This window comes from Narcine bancroftii, chromosome 1, assembly GCF_036971445.1.
Source record: "Narcine bancroftii isolate sNarBan1 chromosome 1, sNarBan1.hap1, whole genome shotgun sequence".
Lineage (NCBI taxonomy): Eukaryota > Metazoa > Chordata > Chondrichthyes > Torpediniformes > Narcinidae > Narcine > Narcine bancroftii.
Window position 1 is genome coordinate 203,721,967 of NC_091469.1, and position 27,778 is coordinate 203,749,744.

The window sequence follows — 27,778 nt, forward strand, 5'->3', positions numbered from 1 at the left end:
ACCCACAGTTCTCTATGAAGAGCTGTCAGGGTCGGAGAGATCACCGAGAAAGCAGGTACAGTGACTGCCAGTAAAGGAAAAGAGCAAGCTGTAGTTAGTCTCTTCACCTGATGGTTAGCTTAACCCCATGTTCCAAATTTGTACACAAGCCTTACGGAAGTAAACTGGGGGCCTGGAAATGGAGCTGGAAAACACAAGGCACCAGATGGCGATGGAGGCAAGTCGCCAGGAAAGGCACATGGCTCTGACAGCAAGTATGGGTGAGTACATGGTCATAGAGCTTGAGAACAGCAGGTATAACAGAGGGGGAGCAATGAGACAGACTCTCACAGAACTCCCTTCGGATACAGGAGGAATTTGGCAGTGTAGGCGTCCCTCAAAGAGACATTGCAGCCAAATGAAGGTAAAGAGCAACTCATCCAAACCATGGCATGCATTGTCATAACCCACCCCACCCCCACTGGCTGAATCACACCTTCCCCTTCCCCCACCCCACCCTCACCTTCACATCACTTCACACCCACCTCACTCCCACCCCATCCCCACACGCACCACAACCTCACCCTGCCACATCACACAAATACCCTCACCACCCACCCTCAGGCTCAACCCCACACTACCCCTATCCTGCCCCACATCCACCCTCACCCCTGACCTCACCCTACCCCAAGCCATTCCTCCCCACCCTCACCCCTAACCTCACCCTCACCCCCACCCTCACTCCCAACCTCATCCCTGACACTCCACCCCAATGCACCCCCACCCACCCTCACCCCAGCCCTCACCTTCACCCCATCCTCATCCCTGACCACCCCTCCTCAACCCACCACCACCCCTACCCTCAACCTCCACCCTACCCTAACCCCACTCCCACCCTCACCCATCCCCACCCACCCCCACCCTTACCCTTACAGTCACCTTCACCACCCCACACTCACCTCCACATCCACCCCATACCCTCACACCCCCAATCTCACCCAACCCACTCTTACCCCTAGCCCCACTCTCACCCCTAGCCCCACCCTCACACTCACACCCCCCATCCCCACTTGCACCCCCACCGTATACATCACACACTCCCCCATTCCCCACCCCATCCCACTATCACCCTTATCCTTCCCTTCCCTCACCCCCACCCCACTCACGGGGAGATGGTGAGATTCCAACTACAACCAGCCAGAACAATTCAACAACAATAGATTCAGGTTAGTTCAGCGTCCTTTTGATATTTGTTCAAGATACATCTTGTTCACCTTTATACTGAGTTTCATTTGACTTAAAAAAAAGACAAGCACTGAGCAGAGTCAAATTCTGGACTGGATATATTTTCTGAATCATGATCCAGTTTGGAAGACTGTACTTATGATGAGGAGTGAGTGATCTGTGAGCTATTCCTGTACTGTGAACTGTAGAATTACTAATGACTCATGCTTAAAGATAGGACGTGCTTTGGGAAGAGACCACACTCTGCATAAATATTGAAGCAACTTGTGTTCATTTGAATTTAGTTTTGAAGTCCCTCATCCTTCTTTGGACAGCATTGGCTCTGCCGCTCCCTGCTGGGGACGGTGTCTCGTGCTTAAGAGAGATCCAGGGTCACCCACTGCCCTCTGCTGCCGAACCATTTATTTTATGCCTCAGGCTCAGCAATATCACAATGTTAGTAAGGAAATTCATCCCATCCTGATCGTGTTCCTTGCCAGTCTTTGCACTTGTGTTGGTACAGTCAAGATTATACCCATCATTTAAATAGTCCCAGGACAATGCTAACCCTCTTTAACCTCACCATTGTCCGATAATTAAAACCCAAGATGTGTGTGGCTGAACAGACCAATACAGTGAATGATCATTACATACACCTTATTATGAAAGTACTTTGCAGCAGTATGGTGGGCTTGAAGTCATCACTGAAGGCATAATCCCACAAACAGCAACACAACTATGTCACGTCTTTCTGTCACATCTTTCTGTGATGTTGGTCGGTGGGTAAATATTGGGCAGGATGCCTGGAACTTGTCCCTACCTCATCTTCAGAAGATTCAAGATTTTGTTTCTTATCATGTGCACAAAATACAGATAATAATCCCTTGTTTGACCTGTAAAGGCTCTCAAGGAGGTATCATTAACACAGCAGTACTAGCAAGACAACTGAACAAGAAAGACCCTTCAGAGACACCGAGTGTCTGTAGATCCCACCACCTCCTTTCCTCCCATAACCTCTCCGGCTGCATGGCCTGCTGTCTGGTCCGGCAGTGAACCCAAGTTCACTGGGTCATATATCTTTGAGCCATGCTGTTGGGATCTTTAGAAACTATCCTGGTGGGCCATCAGACCAAAAAGTCAATGCCTTCAACAGTGCAACTCAATAATATACCGCAGCATAAGCTTGGAGACTTGTCACTGGTGCAGGGCATGAATGCACATCTGAGAGGGGAAATGGTCACACACTGAGCGAGAGTTGGCCCAACACCAGGAATTAGGTGTTTTTAATATTCCAAATACAGAGCTTGGGAAATGACCAACTTCAGCTTTCCACTGATAAGAAGCAAGACTCCCAAATCATGTTTTCACACTTGTGTCACAGACATTTATGTGCTTAGTTCAGGCATGGCCACTACATCCCTCTCTATGACTTGCTTAAATCTTTTTAGTGATCATTACATTCTGCACACTTGTATAATCTGTCTCAGATCAATCCACCGGAATGAGACCTTGACCTGTAGTCCTGCCTAAAAGTAAACAATCTTCATACACATGTATGTGTTCATTTGTGTTTACATGTGTGCATAGGGGAATGCATGAGCATGCATGTGTAGACGCGTGTGCACATAAGTGTGCGTGTATGTGTGCATGTGGAAGCATTTATGTGCCTGTGTGTCCAACGTGTGTGCACTTCAGTGTGTGTGTGTGTGTGTGTGTGTGTGTGTGTGTGTATGTGTGTACCCCCTGTACATTTACATTTTAATCAAGTCCTGCAACTCTCTTCCCAAAATGGCAACTGCTGCCCAGGTTGCTGTTCATTTTAGAGTCAAGACACGAGGATCCAGTTTGGAAACAGCCCCTTCAGCCCAACGTGTCCTTGCTGACCGCCATTTGAGCACCAGGTTGTCCACCATTTGCCTGAGTTCACCCATTATCCCTTTAAACCTTTCCAATCTGAGATGCTTGTATATTGTTAGTCTGATGTTCTGTTGGGCAGAGTTAGATACATGGAGTCAGTTCACAGATCTGCAAACATTAAGGGCTGAATGGCCTCCTTCTGCATTCATATTCCTCTGCTAAAAGAACACGCTATAATTAATCAATTGAATGCCTGCATTGTAGATGAGAGGGATGGTTCATCTCATCCTCACACAAAATCCTAGAGATGATAGGATACAAAATAAAGATACTAGTTCTTGAGATATTATTCTTTTCTCTGCTAATGTATTGACAAAATAAAAGATTATTGCATTAGTAGTCAAAACAATTTGTTAGGAATGCATTAAACAATGAAACTGATACCGTGGTAAAACTTCAAGGCTAACTTAATTGATTTAAATATTTTTCAGGACTTAGATGAGAAGACTCCACTGTAATATTTTGGTTAGTGGGTACATATTGGCAGTGATGTCAGAGAAAACTTTCCTGCTCTTCAGTGAAAGATAAGCCACAGGATTCTTTACAACAATCTGAGTTTAACATGTAGTCAGAGAAAACTGCACCTCTAACAAAGCGGCACTCCCCTCAGCAACCTGAGGTTGTTGTCAAGATCCAACTGAAGCCACATCTTTGAATTCAGCCATGACAGTACCAGCGAACTACAGATTCTGGAAAAGGAATGCACCCTTGCGAACTGTTAATCTCATTCACTCTAACCCCAGAACTTGTACTGTTTTTAGAGGTATTCACCCACAACTCAATATATTGAGATTGTTGTCAAGATCCAACTGAAGCCACATCTTTGAATTCAGCCATGACAGTACCAGCGAACTACAGATTCTGGAAAAGGAATGCATCCTTGCGAACTGTTAATCTCATTCACTCTAACCCCAGAACTTGTACTGTTTTTAGAGGTATTCATCCACAACTCAATATATCCACTTCTTAAAGCCACTTTCAGAAAAGGCTTGGATAAGCATCCAGAGAAACAGGGCAAAAGTATTCCTACAACATGGGCCATGATGTGATGGAAACAAAGAGTTATTCATTATGAATGTTCAAAATGTGTGGGGGTTGGGGGGGTGATGGTGGTGGTGAGGAATGAAACCTCTTTGTAACAATAATCAGATATGTTTTGGAATGTACCTCCAGTGAAAATGGCAGTGTACGTCATTAAAGTTTGACAGCAGATCCTTTAACTGGCTGGCATCCTGTTTCATTCCCCTTTTTTTTAATCTGATGCAGACAATCATTATGAAAGCAGATGAATGTGTAACCATAAAACATGTGTAGCAGCTACCAGTCTGGCAATGAGTTCTGGCTGCAAAGAAGGGATTTAGAATTGTACGGTAGCCAACTAAGTGCTTACATGAGGGAAACTGTGTTTTTACAAGTCACTCGTAAAAACAAAGAAAGATGTTGCTCTTCCATTGAGGGGTGTTGGGGACTGGAGAAGAAATTTTGGCTCATTCTGTTAAAGGAAGAGAAGACATCAAATAGCATAAATAGAAAATAGAATTTGTTCTGCAGATAGAATTTGTAAAATGATTTTGTAAAACCCATAAATCACCCATATGTTCTTTAATCACTCACACACAATTCAATCAAACTGAGACAGCCTCATTTTATTATTTTGGTTTAATTATCATCACGAAAGATTTTTTTTTTCTTTCCTTTATCCTGCAAAAGTTAGCTGCATCCATTACTTCCTATGGCAGCTCGTTCCACACACCCACCACCCACCTATTGAAGAAGTCCCTTACATCTTTTTCATTTTTCCCATCTCTACTTAATTCCCCTCACTTTAGATTCCCCTACCCTGGGGAAAAAAAGTCTGACATTTTGCCTTTTTTTCATTTTAATTTTTATTTACAATACAGTAAAAGCCGATTTTGGCCATTGAGACCCGTGCCAACCAATTACATCCAATTAACCTATTTTTGAATAGGAAGCTGGAGCACCTAGGGAAAACCTACACAGGTCACAGGGAGAATGTACAAACTCCTTACAGACAGCGCCAGATTCAAACCCAGTTTTCTGATGCTGAAACAGCATTGCACTAACCGCTACACTAACTGTGCAGCCCTTTTCTGGAAATAAAGTACAAGGACTGTGTCTAAAATGTTCCGAACAAAGTTGTCCAACATTTCACCAACGCTGACTCAATGATTTGATTGAACGTAACTTAGGCCTCTTTCTTATAATATTAATGTCACTTCTAAAGTTCCTGATTGCAAGGACCAAAAACATCTTTTCACATTTATTTTGAATCTGTCGTTTCAGAGAATGTGGGCAGAACAATGAGGTTCTGGGAATTAGGGTTATACCTTTGGAAAGTTGTAATGGCATAGAGAAGGGATGTGGGAGAAGAGACTTAGTAGAACAGTTCCACTATTGAGCAACTTCAATCACATGGATAAAAATGGAGAAGTTACAGTTGTTCACCTTCATTTGGAAGAGATGCAACAAAAATATTTAAAAGAATGAAAGTTCTTGATAGAGTGGAGAGAGAGAGACCTTTCCAATGAATGGAAGGGTTAAGAGCCAGCAGGCGTGGAATGATGGCGGCTAACACCAACTCAATGGGCCAAATTGTTTTGTTCCTCACTGTAATCTTTCCATGACCTGATCAATATTGTGTGCCTCCCCACCTAAGGTTATTTGCAATCGAGGGAGTGCAGTGAAGTCTGGTGATTAGTCAGAAAGCCCAGATAAAGCAGTCCAAGCCTATACTCACTTAAATTTGGAAGAATAAAAGATGATCAATATTCTTATGGAACTTGGCAGGGTAAATGCAGGAATCATGTTTCCCCTGGCTATGATGTCTTGAACCAGACATCACAGTCTCAAAATAAGGGGCCAGCTATTCAGCACTGAGATGGGAAATTCGTCCTTCACCAAAGTTCTTTGAATCTTCTGAGAGAACAATGGGGGGGGGGGGGGTGTTCAATCACAGAATAATTTCAAGATAGATTGACAGATTTTTAGATGAAGGGATCTGGGGAATCTGGGGATAGAGCAGGAAAGTATCAACCATGGTCTTATGAACAGAGCAGCAGTTACAAAGGACTGAATGGTCTCCTGCTACTGCTATTGCTAATGGGTCTTATGTCTCCTGTTGGCAACAGACTGTAAATTAAATATCTATGCCGGAACTATTCCTATTCCCAATAAATCCTGTTGAGTTCAATTTAACTTTGAGGGTAACACTTTTATCATTTAAAATGGAGACAGGTTCCGCAAACAGAAGGCAATAAAACATATTCAGCTCGACCACTGTGCACTTAAGTAGACATTTTGTATGAGAGATGCCTAAAGGTTAAACAATATAACTTGATCTATGGCCGACTTACTGGCTGAGTTTAAAGATTTGTCGGGACAGTTCTGGCTCAAGAACAGACATTTTGCATTTAATGCACCGCATGGCATAAGGGTTTAAATGTTTGCAGTGACTTGAAGTTAAAAAGACAGTAGGTAGGAACCAAAATTAAAACTGCATGCTGGCAATGTGTCACCGTCTACACACCACCAGGGAAATGGTTCCAATCAATATCTTTGAGGCAGAACCCTGCCCTTTGGGGGAGCTACATCAGAGAGTTTAATGATTGGAACAAAAAATTTAATTTTATTTGGCTTCTGGGAGAGGAAAATTATTCATGTTCGACCTGCACCTTAAACTGCAACTGCAGTAAAAAGGTAAATTAACTCTTCAGGTGCTGGCTTTGACATAGTCTGACTGAAACAGGTTAGGACATGGATTCCCAAAGCAATATATGAATTGCAGAGGAAAATCAGGCTTAGAAAACTCCTGCATTCATCTTATTGCTTACTCACCCCTACATTGAGAATGGGAACTTACAGAGTGTGCCTGGCGTCAAGTTGTATAGCACCCACACTTCGAAGGACTTTTAGACACACAGGAGACTGCAGACGCTGGAATCTGGAGCAACAAACCATCTGCTGGAGGAACTCAGCAGGTCGAGCAGCATCAATGGGAGAAACAGAATGGTCAATGTTTCAGGTCAGGACCCTTCATCCAAGACTCGGGCCCACAGTGACTAAAGTGTGCGCTGTCGACAAAATGCAGTGCCGTGACTCAGGCACTCTGTTCCCACCGCACACACGACCCCTACCATTTGCAACCATTACCGGTAATAGCCCATGAGGGATGTTTTGAGGGCACAGGAGACTGCCGGGGAAACCAGTCACTGCCACCGAAAATTCAGCAGGCAAACTGTGCATAAAACATTCCACAAATAGCAATGTGATCAGCTTGGAGATTAACACTGGGCAGGAGTCAGATTTCAAGGAAGAAGACTTTTCTTGTCTTTGGCCTGCATCACCTGACTCTGCCCGCATTGGCCGCAGCCATTGTGAAAGCATTTGGACTGACCGTCCCTCTCCATCTCGTCCCCCAGATGTCAGTGCGTTACCTCAGTCTGTTGAGTAGAACATTGTACTTTGCCAAGGCAGAGTCTGTGGAAGGGGTCCCTGGTGTAATCTCTGCTGAGATTGAGGGCCTTCTGCCATGGAACAGCTGACTCATCAGGGTGGGGAATCCTGGCATGAATACCATCCTATTGCCATGGTTTGGTTCTCTTCGTCATTGCCTTGAAGTTTCCCCACTACTTCCCCAATAAAATTAATTCTTTAACATATGCTGGATCATAATCATCTGTCCAGACTGGCTGGCTGACTGGAGTGGGCCCCAAGTGGTGACTAGGCCTCAGCTGGCAGATTTTGTGGCCCCTCCTCCCGAATGGCCTGATGGCTTAGTGACAGCTCACTGCTGACAAAGACATTTTAGCTGATCTTAACTGTCTCTGATGGAAAGATTTAGGGACATTTCAACTAGATTAAAATGCTTAAAACATATATTTATAAACTTGTGTTCATAAGGAAATTAATTTGCCAATTTTTAAAATTTATGTATTAATGCATAAAATTTTAAAATTGGCAAATATTTTGGCATATAAGTTTAATAGTAATTTTAAAAATCACCTTAATATAGTGGCAAATATCTCCTTAATATTAAATTTTAATATATATATTTTTATGTACCTTAATAAACAAGCAGTTTTCCCACAAAAAAATTAAAATTAAATTCATTTATTTATAAACATACTAAAAAAAAAGAGAATATTGAAAAGTTGGGTGTGAGGGGCAATCTGGCTGCAACATCTGTCATTCCATTGATCGCTAAGGATGATTCGGCTGATCTGGCTCGCTAAGCGGGTATCACCCTTCCCTCACAGCTCCATGTGCGTCCCTCCCGAAGCTAAGCGCTCGGTCGCAGAGGATGGCCCCCTAGAAGAGGACCGCTCCGCCGGGCTAGGGTATATGACCTAGCTACTCCCCTGCTAGACTAAACCTCAAAGATTGAAAAGTTTTAAAAAACTCTAATATATTCATGAATAATTGTAGAATATCGAGCTTGTCATATACATTGTATAATGTATATATACACCAAAATTCTTACTCACTACAGCCAAGCAAATACTTTAATTTTAAAAAGTCAACAGTCGTATACACAGATTGAATTAAAAGAGAATCTATGATTAGTGTAACAAGAGTAGGTTCAAGAGTCTGATAGCTATTGGAAAGAAAGTGTTCTTCAATCTAGAAGGGCTGGTCTATACCTTCTGCCTGAAGAAAGCAGTTAGAAGAGGTTGTGACCAGGGTGATGGAGTCCTTTCTGAATTTGCCTGCCTTCTTGAAGCAGCAGCTCACATAGATACATTTAATGGATTGATTCTTGATACAAAGCAAAGCTGAGAGCACTGGATGCAGCAGAAGCCTTGAGACCTGGTAACACCATCTGTAGCACCGAAGACCTGCTCTCCAGAACTAGCTCTGCCCCTTGCCAAGTTGTGCCAGTGCAGTTACAATACTGTTATCCATTAACAATGGAGAATATCGCCCAGGTAAGCCCTGTTCTCAAAACGCAGAGTAAATCCAAACCAACTAAGTACCACTCAAGCAATCTACTGTCCCTGATCTGAAAAGTGATGCAAGGTATCATGGATCATCTTTGATAAAGGGTCCCCACCCCACCCTTAAATGTGGTGATTCAGAGTTCTGTATTTGCCTGCCAAGCTGAGCTGAAAAATGAGCGACTGAAAACTCTTGGCTCCTCACTCATCTCTCCCCGAGAGAAGGAAACCAAAAGTATTATGAAACATGAGGTCAGGACGTCCTGGAAACAAGGGTCACCACAGGAGGCACACTCACCTCCAGATCAATTTATTTGGAATCGAGCACTCTGCGGCACATAATTAATCTTCCCTATCAATGACAAATTCCGACACAAAGTATAATCAGTTCTTCTCCCACTCATACTGCTTGACCTTCTGATTTCTTCCAGCAGATTGTTTATAACAACACAATAACATGATGCCAGATTGGATTCTTTAAATAACGCAATTTCAAGCTGGTAATTGTATAGCACAATGTCAGGGCAACAGTCTGTTGTTCTACTGAGTTAATACTTCCATAACCATTCAATTCTTCTTTCCCAGAGTCTATTGGAGGGAAATTATAATTTATGTTTGTTGGGTGCAGTTTCATTGGAGTGAGTGTAGAAGGGTCTCAAGAGAATGTTGCTTAGAATTTATAAAATTAAATTTAGACATACAGTCCCTTTCGGCCAAGTTCAAGTCGCCAAATTACACCCAATTAACCTATAACCCCTGGTAGATTCTGGAGGGTGGGATGAAACTGGAGCCCCCGGGGAAAACCTACGCAGACACGGGGAGAGCGTACAAACTCCTTACAGACAGCACTGGATATATGGTAGCAGTTTATCTGTATGCAGAAAGTTGATTGGCTGGGCTTGTATTCCTTGGCATGGAGGAGGCTGAGAGAGGGCCTGATACGGGTGTGCAAAATTATGAAGACACAAGTAGGGTAGATGGCAAGAAAATATTCCCTGAGGCAGAGGGACTCAATCTAGGGGCAGAGGGGTAAGAGGGAATCTGAAGAGAAACTTCTTTCATCCAGAAGGGGTTTGGAATCTAGAACGCACCCCCTGAGGAGAGGTTAAATCACCAAAATGTTGGGTATGAGCCAAGCTCTGTTAAATGTTAAACATAAAGTCTTCATACTCTGTGACTGTTGTGCAATTAGAGGAACACCTGGCACTCGCCTACCAGATAGCATTAATATCGACTTTTCCAGTTTCCATTAAATCCCTCGCCCGCATCCCTGTCTCCTTTCCTCCGCCTCTTCCCTTCACTACCCCTCTCCCTATCATTGCTCAGATCTTTTCTCTTCTACCCTCCCACCCATATCCACCTATAATCTCTTACCTGTTGGCCTGCCCTTGCCCTTTCCTCCCTCCTCTCCTCTCCTCCTCCTACCATTTTATTCAGATGTCTGCCTGGTTTTTGCTCATACCTTGACAAAAGGCTCAGACCTGAAATGTTGGTTACCCTTTACTTCCAATGGCTGCTGCGTGAACTGTTGAGTTTTTCCAGCACTTTTGTGTATTGCATTAGTGTAATGATAACAAGTAATTGTCATATACATTGTGCAATGTACAAATGCACTGGGATTCTTACATTGTATAGATGCACACATGATAGTTTGCAAGGAAATGATGGGCTGATTGTAGTGGTACACCACCAGCCTACTGCAGGAGGCAACCTCTGTCCCTGCAGAAGTGTAATAGATCAAGCCCTATCCGGTCGGGTGTCAATCACCCTCCGGGATATAAGCCTGTGCCAACCTCCCGGGGCCTCACACTGAGTTGCTGCAGCCACAGCTGTGGAGGTTTTTGTGCATTAAAGCCTGTTATTCAGTCTTTTCCTTGTGTGTGTCTGATTCTGTCTAACAGCGGACTACACTGATGAACCCATGTCTCTTTACCTCTACTTGTACAATTTAGCCATGATTTCTCTAAAGCAGGAACCAGCGTTTGATGTGGCCAGTCTCTTCCGGCCCACAGAAGAGTCGATACAAATTGTATGCTGAATTATTGCATGTGTTGTGAGTAGTTTAATCATCATTCTTGTGCCAAGTTGTTAAAATGAGACAAGAGGCCTCATTAAGATCAAGCTCACTAAGTACCAGTAATCTAATCTTCCCCAATGTCCATCGTGCTCTGTTTTGGCTTCCTGGCCTCGATTCCGATACCTCCCATCTTGTGCAAGAATCGATTATGCACAACATTCACAGCAAGTGGCCACAAAATGGCTACAAACACTTGTGAAAATGTGTTAAAATAAAATCATCTAAATTTGAGGACTCACCTTCCTAATGAAGGGACAGAATGACAATGGTGCTGTCAGGAAATGTGGAACAGGCTGTAAATGTCCCTGGTTGAACAACCTTTAACGCAGATGCATTCCACCATTGAGACCTCCAGCTTCCAGAACTGTCTTTCCAAAGGTTTGCCCATCTCTGGCTGCAGCAGAAGTTTGCAATTGCCATGTACTACATATTCTCTGGGTTACAGTCACCTGACATTTTTTCAACATCAAAGCAACCATATCCTTACCAATTTCAATATAAGCACTTTAAACAATTGTAGTGTATGAATGACTGACTTTTGAAAGTTTCAATTTTTTTTTAAACAATGATTTCATCCAACGAATAACCAACAATTTCTTGGTTTCAAAGATGAAATTGGCCACTTCATCATGCTACAGAACATGGTTGTGAAACGGAGTGCAGTGGGGGGGGTTTTGCCTTTCATTTTGCTGGGATTTCTCTTAGTCTTCTGTTCCCATAATCAGAATGAACAGCTTTTTTTTCCTACTTATGTTTCATTCGTTGTATGTTCATGGAAAACTGAATCCACATATGCACACACACACACACACACACACATATTAAAGCACATACTCACACACATGCACATACATAGGAATAATTATGATCAGCGAGAACTTAAACAATGTACTCATTACTAATTCACAGTAAAGAATATCCATAATACTGACATGCTCACAGTGTACAGAATGTGGTTCCTGTGCTCCTTCTGACAGTCTTTGTTTGTAATTGTATTGCAATAATAATTATAAATATCTCTTTGCTTGGTTATAAAGAACAGTGATAAATACCCTTTCTTAAATCAAAGTGTTACAATTAAATTACTTTTGAGGGGCCACTGTGTGTAGAGATTTATTTTCAGTGCATACCTATCAAGGGCTTCCCAGTTAGTTTCCCATCCTTACACAGGTTCAGTTCAAACAACTGTTCACAATAAGTTTCATGACGCCTAGATTTAGCTTAACTAAATATTTTGTACATTTGAATTCTGAAATCCACTAAAGGTTGACATTGGATTCAAATGTTTATGTCAAAACAATAAAGTGAATATAATCCTGAAAATAAATGTCAGAAAAATAAATCTGATGGGGAAAATATTAGCATATACACCTCATAACGTGATGCTCAACCAATCGCTACTCAAAGGCATTGTTTCCATTGCCTAATTATTCTATCATGGCATTTTGTTTGCAATATGCTTTCTTGCTTTAATTCAACCTTCCATCAGAAAGACAGATTGGCTGCCTTGTAATTGCCTTGACACTCTCAGTGGGAGGAGAGGATGACCAGAGTATTGCAATGAACACCAATAGACCAAGTAACAACTTCCTTCTTTTCAGAATCGGTCTGCTATACCAGAGTAATTTTTTTTTAAATTATCCATAGAGGCCCTTCTGGCCCATGAGCACATGCTGCCAAAAACCCCAATTAACCTGCAACGCCCGTATGTTTTGAAAGGTGGGAAGAAACCGGAGAAGCCGGAGAAAACGAACACAGACATGGGGATGATGTACAACCTCCTTACAGACAGAACCAGATTTGAATTTGGGTCGCTGATGCTGTAATAATGTTGCACTAACTGCAATACTAACCATGCCGTCCTATACGTAATCTTGTTTGGATTTTACGCTCATTATTATCCCTGATCTTTTTGTTTTGTCCTCAGATTCACTTGCTGCTAATTAAGCTTCATGAAACCACGATTATATCAGCATGTTGTCATTAGTGTGCCTCATTACAAGGTGGTGGTAGAGACCCTCAGGGCCAGTAATGGCCACAGTGTCTGAACAAAATGACATAATCAGCATAATTATCAATCTGTGAGTCAACTTCAGTGCTGCAGCCCTGCTTTGAATTTTAGGGCCTTGGACTTTCATCACCTCTCCATGAGCTGGCTATGTCTGCCATAGATTTAATCCTCCCTCTCATCCTGTCAGACCCTATTGTCTCATTCCCCAGTGTCGGACTCTCTGTAGTAGGTATTTTGGCAGCACCTTGAAAACCTGCAGTGCCCACTGCACAGCAGAGGAAATGCTCACCCTTCCTACTTGTCCACATTCCATCCTGACTTGGAACTACATCACCATTCCTCTATCTTCACTGGGTTTAAATTCCAAGTCGAGCAACAAGGGAATTTCCTCTCGATCTAATCTTAGCTGTACTTACTTGAGTCACTTGGTCTCACCCTATCAAAGGTGTTCCCTTTGTCCGACTCATTCCTCCTCCATTTGCTTTTTCTCCCTTTCCCAATTCTAACCAAGGGTCCCAGACTTGAAATGTTAACTGATTGTTTTTCCACAGATGCTGCCTGATATGCTGAGAGTTTCCATCATTTTCTGGTTTTATTTTAGGTTTTAAATTATCTATAAATATCCTCTAATATTCCCATTTACTTCTAAATAGAACATAGAACAATACAGCACAGTAATGGCCCTTCAGCCCACAAAGTTGAGCTGACCTACTCCACATCCTCTCCAACCTCACACTCATAACCACTCATTTTCTTACATAGTGTACATGTGCCTTTCTTTTAAATGTCCTTATTGTACCAGGCTCCACTATCACCCCCAGTAATGCATTCCAGAGACCCACCACTCTCAGTGCAAAACATTTACCTCGGACGTCTCCCCTAGTCTTTCCTCCACTCACCTAAACTGATGTCCTCTGGTATTTGCTGTTCTTGCCCTAGGAAAAAAGATGTTCACTGCCCACCCTATTTATGCCTCTACTAATCTTATATTCTTCTGTTAAATCATCTCTCATCCTTCGTTGCTCCATAGAGAAAACCCCTAGCAGAGTAGATGTTGTCCATTCCTCCTGTTGATTCTGTACTGGCTCTAAGGAAGAGCAATTGCGTCAGTCCCATTTCCATTAACCCTGGAGGTTCTGTCCTGTCAGTCATTTACTCAGCTCCCCTTGAAGCTGACAACTGAATCTCCCTCCATTACTGCACTCCAATCCCACAACCAAACAAATCTTAAATAAATTCAAGTCAAAAAGTGATTACAACACTGAATTTTATTCATGAAGTATCTTCATTCTCATCTTTGAACTAAATTCAAATTGTGAAAGTTAAATATCCAATCACAATTCATTCATTTGAAGATGACTGGAAATACAACTGCAAAATGATATTTTGACCTTTTAATAATCAATGTAAATCAGATTAATCTCCAAATCTTCCTCAGCACCCACAACCCTTCTTATCCTTGCCCAAAATGAGAGAGCATTCAAATACCTCCAACCTCCGGGAGGCTCTGGGGTGTGGAGGCAGCAACATCAGAAGAGATGGTGAGATCCATGGCCACTCAATGCCTCCACAGGGATTTTCATTAGTTTTGCTCTCTTGTTTTAATAAATGGTTCTAGACTAGTTGGTGACTCTTTGATGCCTTTTCAAGGCAAGCAAAGATCTTTGTCTCTCTTATGTATACAGCAATAAATTGAATCTTGATATAGATAGATAGTAAATTACCAAAATACAGCACAATAAGTGATGCTTCATTGGAATTCCATGAATAATGTTGTTATTATATTTCAACGAAGCACAGGTGGTGTCTTTGATTTCTCAGTGCCGCACGTCAGTTCACTGCCTGTTGCTCAGTGCGTTGGAGCGATTTTCATTTGGTGGATGCCACCAATCTTGGCACTTCTAATAATAGACTGAAGTTCCTCTGGAGAATTCTACTTGTTCTTTCTGTTCATCTTGTTCAAACTATCTGAACGCAAGAAGTAAGCTCTTTGAGATTAAAACAATATGTTTGGAAGTTTAATGTTAATATTTTAAACCCCATCTTATTTCCAGTGCAAAATAATCTGACAAAAATAGATTTATAGGCATTGCATCTCATTTGGATCCCACTGAACTTCCTATTCCCCACACCAACACACCCCCCCCCCCGCCAACCCCTCTGATTCCCTTCTTCTTTCCTGGTCTCCTCAAATGTTTTTCCAGTTAGTTGGTGAAGGGAATTCACCTTGGGCTGGCCATGAGTACTCACAACCAACTCAGGGCTGTTGAAGTGTGGCCTTGGTCCTGTGCCACACAGCAGTCAATTTGCAGACAGCAAACTCTCACCGGCAAAAATGACCAGAGCATCTGTTTTCTCTTAGGGAGTCAGTTGAGGGTCAGAAATTGGCCAAGGGTAAGTCCTGGGGTCTTCCTACGCTTGTCCAAACAAGGGAGTAAACTTTGGCATCACCCTCTCAATAATGGTACCTCTGACAGTGCACCAGGACCCCTATGGTAACATGCTGCCTGCTCAGCTGTCTTAGGGTGCAGTCCCTGAGCTAAGGCTGAGATCAAATTGCTCCTGAAGCTCCTATCACATTACAATCCCATTGGCAGGGCTGATTAGGCACCTTCCCAACTTCAGGAAGAAAACCAGTTTATCCCTGGAGATGGTAGTCAGGTGCAGAAAACCCAAGGGGACACCCATGCCCTGTTGCTTTGCAGGTCTAGATTTTTACTGTGCGGAGACCAGGCCACATAACCTGCTCTTACCTCAATCAGAGTTTCAGTTCACAAAGAATTAATCTGCAGGCAATGGGCTCAGATATACTTGCTCTTCAAGGCCCTTCAGACCAGTTTAAATTAGACTGGGACAATCATTCAGTGTCCTTAAAGGGGTCAGTGCAGCACAGTAATTTCATTTCCAAAAGTACTTTCTGTGGGCCAATAGAGAAGTAGCCATGAGGGCCAGTGACTAAGAGCTTGGAGACATAACCTGGTGCATACTGGGCACAAGAAATGTAAAGGGTGTCCGAAGAAACAAAAATTGAGCAGTTGGCAATATGTTGAAGTCAGCATACAGAGACTAATTTTTACTTCATGTAGTATAAAAACATAAAACACTGCAGCAGAGAAGCAGGCTGTTCATCCCATCTTCTCCATGCCGAACTATTTTTCTGCCTAGTCCCATCGTCCTGCACTTGGACCATGGCCCTCAATACCCCTCCCATCCACGTGCCTATCCAAAATTTCTCTTCAATATCAAAATATCACTTCTGCTGGCAGCTTGATCCACATTCTCACCACCCTCTGAGTGAAGAATTGCCCCCCAAAGTTCCCCTTAAACATTTCACCTTCCACCCTTAACCCGTGTCCTCATTTTTGTCTCATCCAACCTCCGTGCAAAAAGCCTGTTTGTGTTTACCTTAATGAAACAGCATCGATGCAGAATTTATTTAACAGTGCTACTTCCAGTCAGGTGAAGAAATGCTTTTACTAACTGAAGGCAGATTCATATCTCTGCCAGGATGGTTTTGTAGAATCAAGGGACCAGCTTACATGCATTTCTTTCATGACTCATTGAAGCTCTGAACAAAAAGTGTAATAAATAACTTGACTTCCATATCCAATATAACAGTCAATATTTCAAAAAAGCATCCATGAATCTGAAGGTATTAAAGCCAAATGCATTCAAACAATAGGACCTCTTTTATCATAAGTACAAACTAAGCCATTGATTTATTAATCAAATGCCAGCCAGGATGCATTTACCTCAGTCTCAGAAAACTGAATGTATTTTAATGAAGAAAGATTTGAAATCAGACATCTTTCAAAAGCAGAGAATAAAATAATGTATTTTTGATAAAGAGTCTATATCTTAGGTATTATGCTGTGGGCTGGATCTAACTGAAGAAGACTGTGAAAGAGCCAGCCTTATTATTATTCATGAATTCCTTGTGGCTGTTATTTGATAACACATGCCCCATCTGGGAACATTATTTACCTTTTGCAGCAAGAGCAAGTATTGTATCTTTGTATCAGTTGCTTTGTCTTTAATTGAAAAAATGCCCAACAACCATTTTACATTTTTTCAACATTGATACAGTAAACTAATATAAGCAGCTCACTTTTCAAATGACCTCTGTCTTGAAGTCACCTAGTTTCCAGGCTTATTATTTTCATTCTTTTAACGATAGGATATTTCAAACTTCGGAAATGGCAGTCTCAATTGGCCCAAATACTTGCTCTACCTGCAAAAAATCATATTTACAAATTGATTAACCCCTAAATAACTTCTAATCTTTTACTTCTACCTAAGAGAGTTCATACCTCCAGAAAGAAGCACTGACACTAACTGACCAAGATTTGTCATTTCCCTAGTTTTAATTATGTTACGCGCTCTGTGGAGGCGTTACACCTACAATCTATAAGGACTGAAGTCAGTGACTATGTATCTGTAGTGGAAACCGTGACCATTATTTTTCACTTATATAATTACATTGATTTGTGGATTAAATTCATTGCCAAGAGAACACTTTAAAAATTAGAACTACTTTATGCTAATTTATACATATCAACAAAAATTGAGACTGTTCAATACATCACATTCAACTGCACAAGAATGCGTACAGGACAGTACAATTGATATTATAGAAAATGTACAGCATTCAAAGCCAGCGTGCTTTCACAATCAGACAAAACCACAGCATCAAAACAATAAAAAAAATGGTCAGCAAACTTCATTAAAGTGTATGTATGAAAATTCATTGAGTCCTAATAGTCTTCTTCTCAATCGTGTTTCTGTTAAAATTTGAGTCTTTAACAAAGATCAGGGCTGAAATGATTTCTAACTTGAAAGGGTCCAGATGTGAAAAGTGAAGGATTCAGACTGGGGACCTGCCTCACTGGAGTGAACCCATTGGGAATGAAAAACTGGATTCAGAAGAGGCTGAAAAACTCCAAGGGATTTCATTTCTTCAGCATATAGCATTAACAATTTTCCATTTTACTTTGACCACTTTCTTCAAACTTTTTTCCTATTTATTTTCTTATGCACTTTGGGGTGGAAGGGAGGGAAGAATGTAGATGGTGCATCTAGAACTAATCCACAATTAGTATCATTTCTCATCATCTGACACACTGGCAATTGCTTTTATTCACCATGTCTTCCTATGGGGTAGCTTTTATCTGAGTGAACCCCAGCCACACACATCGCTGGAGGGAGCAGCCTTTTCATTTTCCTGTCATTGTTTGTGAGTTTAAAATGAAGAACAATAAAATTTCTACATCTGCCTGTCAGACAAGGAAAATTCAACATTGGATTCTTACATAGTCCCTTGGGCTGTGAAATTAGCAAACATTCTCAGAAGGAGTAAATGTAGATCCTCCACTGATTTCTCAAGCCCAGGGCACTGAGCAGAATTTGCAGCTATTTCTGACTATCTATTCCATTTATAACTCTGGTACTTTCTAACAACAATGAATTGTTTATTTTATGAATTAATTAAGATCAATGCTATCACATGGCCACAAGCCCAACTAGGTTTAACGTAGCTACTTAACCAGGGACAGTCACATCTGACCACATTAGAACTGCACCTTTATCTAAAAATTATAAAAAGCATCAGAAATGATGGACCAGATGCATTCTGAATAGCAAACTGGCAGTAAAACCTTTCTTTACAGGCTTCTGATGATCTTCACAAGGGATTACTGTCTGGCTACATATTATTTACTGGTGGTTTTGATCAATTAAAATCCTTGTTGCTCTCTCTCTTTCGGCTGGTACCGCATTAGACACACAATTAATTTGGCATCTGCTGCTTTGGGTATCCAATACAAACCTTTTGGCATGACTGTTTTGCGGTCAAGTGTGCACAGTTAAAGCCGCAGTGGAAGGAACACAGAACACTATCCCAGTAGACACTGAATACATCAAACCTCAGACAAGGTACATTGACATCAGAGCACTCTCTTAATTTTCTTCTAGTTCAGTGCCAATTAATCTATTTGGAAGAATTTGAGCTTTCTTTAGTACTTGGCACTTAGCTTTATCCTCTCCTAAATAATAACCATTGAGCAATCGCCTCCAATCTAAGCAGCCTCATTGGTTCAGTGTCATCTGAAGCTGCACACACACTTAACTATGTTGGCTACTCTCACAGCAACCTTGCAGGATTCTGTTTGCAAGCTGCCATCATTTAGGGAACTTGGTGACAAAACAAAAACTCAGAGACAGATTCACAGGTTAATCAGACCCACTGTTGGAACAAGGAGTGATGGCAGAGCCCATTGAACTGTCTGAGTCTGGGGGAACGTTGCCAGTTCTCTCCACTGCTGGCTCACTGTGGACTGCTCCAGAGTGCAGCTTCACACACCAGAGACCACCATTAGCATAGACTCAACACTTTGGAGGCAACAAAATGAGAGGAATTAAAACACAAAATTGCTCTTCCATTAAAAACAATGTTCCCTTTGATAGGATTATTTCCCAGAGTACATGAATATCAAAGTGTTTATCTTCAATGTTTGAACTGAAACAGAAGTCCATGTATCAGAGTGGGTACTGTAACAGCTAAAAAGGCAGATGTTAAATTCTAAATTATCTTAAACATTCAAATATTATATTTGAAAACATTTTTTAAGCCTAAAGCTGGAAGTTGCAGAATGTAAAACAATTTTTTTTTCCCTAAAGGGCGAATTGGTTCCTGGGCCATGGATTCCCTGAGATTAGTTCAGGGAGTTGAACATAAACTTCTCTGCTGAATACGTAGATGAAAAGCTGGTTTTCAATTCCTTCGTGTGTAATTCATGTTCATTTGAATCTAATTGTAAGCAAGTTACTGTACACCAATCCCACTTCAAAATGAAATCCAGTAACTTCATTTGCAGTTAGAATCAATAAAACTCCAGTCTCCCTCATAATATGGTGTAGTTTAGAAACTTTCATCACAATCTGTTGGTGAGACTGAACAACGAAGATTTGGCTTCCTGAACACTTTTGGTTGTATTTTATGGATTTTGGGCTGCTGATCACGAAAATCACCTTAAACTTTTCCTATCATGTTTTTTTTTTAAATGTAACCTATTTTTGTGATTTCCTGTCATATTTTAAGTCTACTTCAAACATACAAAACCATGAAGGGCAACATGTCATTGAAAATTCATTTTCTGCATTCACACTTGGCCTTCATCCCTGCTGATCTTGGTGCATTCAATGACGAACATGGTGAAAGGTTTCACCAGGACATTGACCATGGAAAAGTGGTATCAGGGCAACTGGAATCCATCAATGCTGGCCGATTTTTGTTGAACACTGACCTGAGAGGCAACAGATGCTAAGTACAAACAAAAATCAATGGCAAAACATTTTAGGTCAGTTGAATTAACACAATGTGTCAGCATCATTATGCGATTATGCTAAATTTAATAAAAGTTATTTTAATGTTTCTCCAACTTCCTACATGATACAGCAAATCTGGAATTATTTTTGTGTTCAGTTTGAAGCTATTTTTTTTTCAGGAAGAAAACCTCTCCAGTGTAATTTCAGCTCCCAGCATTAAGATAATTCACTGCCACATATCGCAAGTTAACAATCCAATTGCAGAAGGTGTTTAAAGTTGGAGCTGAGTACTCCCAAATTCACAAGGGATCCATTACAATCACCACTTGCAATTCATGAAAGGTCCATCAGAGTACAATACCTGGACTGGGTAGCTTGTAACATCTCAGTTATTTTAATCCTCAGACTGGTGTTTATTTTATAATGCAAAACAAAAGTCCATGGGACACACATTGAAAGGAAATGGCTGGATGTTTTACTATAAATGTACCCAATAAAACCAAATGTTACCTTTCTGGTCCACCAATATGGAGCTCTGAACTCTGGTTGGTCAATGAGGTACAACTGCAAACCCAAACTAATTCAAGAGGCATGCAGATGCTGAGATATTCCTATCCTTTCAACCACAAGTGGCAATATTTCAAAATCTCATTGCTTTGAGTTTTGTTTTATATCTTTAGCACAACTTTATTGAAGATGACCTTTCACTGTGACATTTTGAAAGATTTCTGAATTTCCATTAATATCAGAAAGACAAGTGGTAAGAGTTGACCTCATGAATCTGAATTGAATGTAGATGCAGTCCATTGTGTGTTTATAAGACAGTGTATTAAGGCACATGACAGTCTTTGAAAACTTAGATCTACACATAATTCCTAGCCAACTTTATTTAATGGTTCAGATTTTGAATCTATTGCCTTGTTCAGTCCACATAACTGTACAGTTACACAATAGCTGATCCAACTTAACTCTGCAAAACTTCTCCAGAGCAGATTGTAAACATTTTTTCCAGATTTGCCTTGGTTTTCAGTACAGATCCATACTGCTGTTAGTCAGTTGTACAAAGCATCTATTAAAAATACAGTAATAATTAAACTAAGATTTTGCTCTTCTCCATGGGAATTGTGTAAAAGAGTTCTCAGAAAAGGTTTGTGAGAGTAGTTTGTGTGGGACTTCGAGAATCGCGAGCTTCGAGACTACCAGGCACTGACGTCAAAACTGATGTCACAGTTGGCATAGAAGGATTAGTCAAGTCAGTTAATGTAGTAGACGTGCTTGAAGGACTAAGAGAGGCGTTGGAAATTTCTGATGCTGGGCCAGACGGTGTTCCTGCTTGAAGTGATGTACCATCAGATGCTTTATCAACCCCTGCATTTTCCTGTCGTAAAAGATTCCTCCTGAATTTTGCTCTTGCATTTTGGAACCAAACCTGCAAACCAATTTGATGTAATATTGTACCAGTTTTGAACCCACATAACGAGCTTAAAGTCAGTAAAACAATTAAAACAGAAAACGTCATAGAGATACTTTTCTGGAGTTCTGAATCAGCTAAAGAACTTTCATTACATTTTTTCATTTTTCTTTCAATTAACGTGGTGGCGGAAAGAACCTATTTCTGTTCTATAAGATTCTATGAATCGTTTTTTTTCTAATGCAGTGAGAACAAATTAAAATTAATTTCTAAAATTAATTCATCTGGTTTTGTAGAGGAACAGATTGTGAAGAAACTATTTAAAGCAATATATTAATAACCTGGGTCATTCAGTAATTTCAAAAAGTAGCAAACATGCAGAAATGTTTTAAGCAACAAAACAACATTAAATTAGCAATATGATGCATCCAATCTCTTGAAGTTGATTTTAGAAATGTTACATATTAAAGCTGCAACAAATTATCTGCATTGTCAACTTTCATTAAGAGGGACAACTGTTGACAATTTAAATATTTCTTTTCTTCTTGGATAGTATCAACTCTTATTTACTACTGGAGTTTTTGACTTTCAACTGATGTAAGTACAAAACAAAATTTCCATCTTTGAGATTTGTTTTAGTTAGTTTGTCCAGTCAATGGCAATTTTCTGATTAAAAAGGGCTACTTTGATAAAGGTTAAAATATTTTAAATAACTGCAGAATTACAGGCTAAACATTCGTTCCTCTGCAACAAGCCTCAAGAACAATTTCAAACCCACTCCACAGCACATAAATTATAAAAAATATGCATTATCATCCAAGATATTTTAGAAGTTATCTGTTTTGCCACCTGATGTTGTTGCTGCAACCCAGTGTCCAAAGCTGAAACGAGTACCTTCTGTCAGTATGATAATTGGTCACCAGAGGCACAACTGTAAAATATCACATTGTTCTACATGTGGAAGGGTATATGGATGATTTATGCCAAATTAATTTGGTGACAAGGCACTCTTCCCTGATAAATTGATGTTATGTGATAGAGTTTACAGAACAAATTTTTGCCCTAAAATAATCCCAAGATTTAAAAAGAAATGTTAATCCTCATGCTACAACATTTCCTAACACCCATGAGCTGAGGGTATTTTGAAAATAGGCATTCAAAAATTCCATCCACTTTGGAAAGTGCACTTTGGAAACAGTAAAGAGTTTAGGGAGACAAGGAGTTCCACTACCCTAGCATGAAACATCACACAATCCCTTCTGCAGAAAAATCATCAAATATGTGCCATTTAATTTTTCACTGTAACTGCTCTTGCGTAATTATATTATATTGATCAATTTAAAATTCACAGCACGTGCAAAAACAATACAAACATGCAAGTCACACCAGAAATATTAAATTCTGTGATTTTCAGGCAACCCGTTTAGAAATCAAGAAAATCAATGTGTACAATCCTTGAAGATGTGCCCAGTGCAACTATTTAATGGTAATAAATGTATAGAACTTTGGAAAAATCATTACTGTTGTGACAGCATTATATGGAGGTGCTTGATCTTCTCTATTCTTTTCCACAGAGCAAGGTCCCTGTTGCGCCTAAAACTGGGAAAACTCCCATGTAAATTTCTGTCCACATCATTCCTGCTCATGGATAACCATCTCCAATTTTGGGGAAGGAGGACGTTGAGGCATCTATTTCACCCAGCAAAATAAAGTACATAGTTAGTCCCAGTTATGTGCTAATAATGTGATAATTTAGAGTATAAATGAAAAGATCTTTTATTTTGCGTTCATCGGGAATATCCAATTCTTGGTCTTTCCTGGTCTTTGACAAAACAAATAACTAAGGAATTGAGAGAGGCCAGGCGTGCTGGCTCTCTCAATTTAATTTCAAGAAAGATTATCAATTTTTGCACAGTTTGTGGGCAGCTATAAAGTGAACAATGCTCACAACCACTTTGCATGCAAAGGAGAGCCAGTTAAGGTGAAACAGGTCCATGAGCAGCACCCTGCACTCATATCAGTATAAGGACACAAATGCTATTGCGAAAATAAACAAACTCAGCTTCCTCTGTACAGTGCCAAATACAAAGGCTGTGGCTGGCGATTATTGCTTCAGCTGCTCAAATACGGGGTCACTTTGGGACCATCCTCATCATGGCCCTGTGATCCTCTCTGACCACCGAACCCAACACTACTCCCCATTCACTGTCAGTACTGACAGCAGCAATAGGAGTTTGATAGATGGACAGTCACTGAAGGAAGCCAGATGTGACACCCATTCTTGATTCACCACCCACCCTGCCCAATAACACCCTACTCTCACCCTGCCCAATAACAGCCTCCACCCACCCTGCCCAATAACAGCCTCCACCCACCCTACCCAATAACACCGTCCTCTCACCTTGCCCAATAACACTCTCCACTCACCCTGCCCAATAACACCCATCAACCACCCTGCCCAATAACATCCACCCAACCCAATAACACTCACCCATCCTACCCAATAACACCCTCCACTCACCCAGCCCAATAACACCCTCCTCTCACCCTGCCCAATAACAGCCTCCACCCACCCTGCCCAATAACACCCTCCTCTCACCTTGCCCAATAACACCCTCCACTCACCCTGCCCAATAACACCCATCAACCATCCTACCCAATACCATCCACCCTGCCCAATAACATCCACCCAACCCAATAACACTCACCATCCTACCCAATAACACCCTCCTCTCACCCAGCCCAATAACACCCTCCTCTCACCCTGCCCAATAACAGCCTCCACCCACCCTGCCCAATAACAGCCTCCACCCACCCTGCCCAATAACACCCTCCACCTACCCTGCCCAATAACATCCACCCAACCCAATAAGACCAACCCTACCTAATAACATCCACCCACCCCAATAACACCAACCCAACCCAATAACACTCACCCATCCTACCCAATAACACCCTCCACTCACCCTGCCCAATAACACCCACCATCCACCCTACCCAATAACACCCATCAACCACCCTACCCAATAACACCCACCACCTACCCTGCCCAATAACATCCACCCAACCCAATAAGACCAACCCTACCCAATAACATCCACCCACCCCAATAACACCCTCCACTCACCCTGCCCAATAACACCCACCATCCACCCTACCCAATAACACCCATCAACCACCCTACCCAATAACACCCACCACCTACCCTGCCCAATAACATCCACCCAACCCAATAAGACCAACCCTACCCAATAACATCCACCCAATAACACCCACCGTATCCAATAACACCCACCACCCACCCTACCCAATAACATCCATCCACCCTATCCAATATCACCTACCCTCCCCAATAATTCCCACCCTACCCATCCTACCCAATAACACCCACCTAACCCAATAACATCCACCCACCCTGCCCAATAACATCTGCCCACCCTGCCCAATAACACCTGCCCACCCTACCCAATAACACCTGCCCACCCTACCCAATAACACCCGTCCACCCTGCCCAATAACACCTGCCCATCCTACCCAATAACACCCACCCACCCCGCCCAATAACACCCACCCACCCTACCCAATAACACCCACCCTATTCAATAACACCCACCACTCACCCTACACAATAACATCCAACTCTTAGATAAGGCTCAATGAATTGTTGGTTCCAATATATGGTTCCAATGCTCATGTGGTGGGTCTGATGGAGTAGTGGTTAAATTACTGGTTCAGCTCCCTACTATGCGAGTCCATAGTGCTTCCAATGCTCTCTGTAGTGGAATTGTGGAACTCACCCCTACCCTCCTAGCTGGCCTGATCTCTAAGGCTCCTCTTTACTCACAACATTTTTGGGATATAAACAGAGATGTCTGCATAATAACTGAGGCACTTACTCAGCATTAGTCTCAAATGCTGACTTTGGATCTGGATCAGAAAACCAAGGAAAAGAAGCCAAGAGCAGAGATGGATATCAGACAGAACTTTCCTGCAAAAAACGGGCTGGTAAGTTGGTTGCACCCAAAGAACATATTAGATGGGTAGTTAAAATGAACACACAGGCCTCTTGAAAAATAAACTGAAAATGTAGTTAGTATCTAGAACTCAGTATTGGAAAAAGCAGTGGGTACAGAATAAATCAAGGTTTCACAAGGGAATTAGATGAGCAATGGGGATGGAATCATCTGAAGTGTCTTAGGGAAAGTGTGGGAGAATGGAATTTCTCTGCCAGGAGCCAGTATGGCAACTCCTTCTGTGTTATATCCATTCCATGGTTCTAATTCAAATAAAATGCTCCAGAGAGGCAACTTTAAGAAATGAGCGATGAGACCATATTGCTGCTGCCTGTGAGGCCATGTGACATTAAAGAGTGAGTATGATCATTTTGCTTGAAACTAAACTGCTATGTTGGGAGGGGGAGAAAAGACAGATTGCCTGAGAAACAGAACTTGAAAAATGTTTCAGCAGTTGCTCGATGGGTCAGACAGACAACTGCGAGGAGTCAATGCCTCAGGTCAACAGTCCTTCATCAGAAGTGAAGCGTTAACTTCACAGAACTGCCAGCAGTTCCAGCAGGCCTTGCTCACATTTCACATTTCCAATATCATGGAAGAGAAGTGCCTTACCTGAAGAACTCGTTTTGTGAGACCAGTCTTCTGTGCTAGCTGCTTCAGATCTTTCGCATCAGGGTTGTGGTTAATGGCAAAGTAAGACTTCATGGTCCTCAACTGATGATGTTTAAATGAGGTGCGCATGCGCTTTGTCTTCTGAGTGGGAGGATATTGATGTTCTCTGTCCATATGCTCGCCATCGTTTTCATTACAGCTCAAGGCTACAAAATATTAGGAAGATTTACTGTAAATTTAAGCAGAAATTTTGAATAAGTGTGACTATTGGCTAAATACGTATCCCTCCAATGGTTTAATAAAATTATTCATTGCTCTGTTCATCTTCAACACATCTAAGTTCCCACTGAATGTTTGGGGAGCCTTTAATTTAGTATTCGTTTTGACTTGGGATGCATCTCTGATGTATCAAATATAATGAAGAGTCGGCTCCTGACCTCCACTGCTGCCTGTATGTTTACACATTGACCCCATGAATGTATCTGGGTGTTTCAGTTACTGATTGGTTGGTTAATTGGCCGCTGTGATCAGCCCCTGGTGTAGGTGGGTGGTTGGAGAATTGGGGGGAGCTTGTGGGCATGTGGAAGAGCATGGGTTACAGGGAGGTAAATGGAGCAATAAGACTGATGGGATTGCTCTGAGCAACTGTTTCATGTGGCAAGATCTGGGTGTCCCCATGGCTCCAGCATCAGGAATGACCAGAGGGCTCTATGTGTTGTATCACGACAGCTGGATTAGATGCTAGGTCAAGTTACCATGGAGTCTGGATGTGGTCATGTTTTGAGGAGGTGCAGTGAAGGAGCTGCCAGTCAAAGCCTAGCCACCTCTCCAGGACTATCAAGGCATTGCTTCTTCCGATGCTGCACATCTCTCCACCAATCATCAGCATTCATACAACTTTGTGCCCTTCTCCCCACCAATCATCAATCATCAACATTCAAGTGACTTCGTGCCCATCTCTCCACCAATCATCAGCATTCATGCAACTATGTTCTGGCAGCTCCAGCCAATCCAAACGTGTTTTGTACTCAGATCCTTCCTCCAATTGTTAATTGTGATGTGCCTGGTGAGTATTTACAGCAAGAATCATTAATGTCAAAAAACACCCAATAGCACCATATCAGAGCCAAGACATCAGTGAAGGCAAAATTGTGGAATGGATCACTCAAGAAATGGTTTCAAAAGTGCCCTGCAAACCAGGAGGGACAGGGGAGCTCTTTCTACATGTACAGGGGGCGGCCACTCATTTTCTCAAAG

The 27,778-nt window shown here is 41.7% G+C and overlaps 1 protein-coding gene across 9 annotated transcripts in view; it reads right to left on the reverse strand.

Moving 5' to 3' along the window:
* Positions 1–14,548: 14,548 nt before the first annotated feature.
* Positions 14,549–27,778, reverse strand: part of LOC138738375 (LIM/homeobox protein Lhx2) — a 34,944-nt gene continuing 21,714 nt past the window's right edge. For 5 of the 9 annotated variants that reach the window (XM_069888456.1, XM_069888448.1, XM_069888465.1 and 2 more), the window contains exons 4-5: positions 26,522–26,727; positions 21,349–21,914 (exon numbers count right to left, since the gene is read on the reverse strand). In XM_069888456.1, coding sequence (XP_069744557.1) covers positions 21,624–21,914; positions 26,522–26,727 — 497 coding nt within the window. In that variant the 3' untranslated portion in view covers positions 21,349–21,623. Of the gene's footprint in view, positions 15,131–17,167; positions 17,394–21,348; positions 21,915–23,369; positions 23,586–26,521; positions 26,728–27,778 lie in introns of those variants that run through there. The other 4 variants (XR_011341531.1, XR_011341529.1, XM_069888500.1 and 1 more) reach the window with 4 other exon arrangements.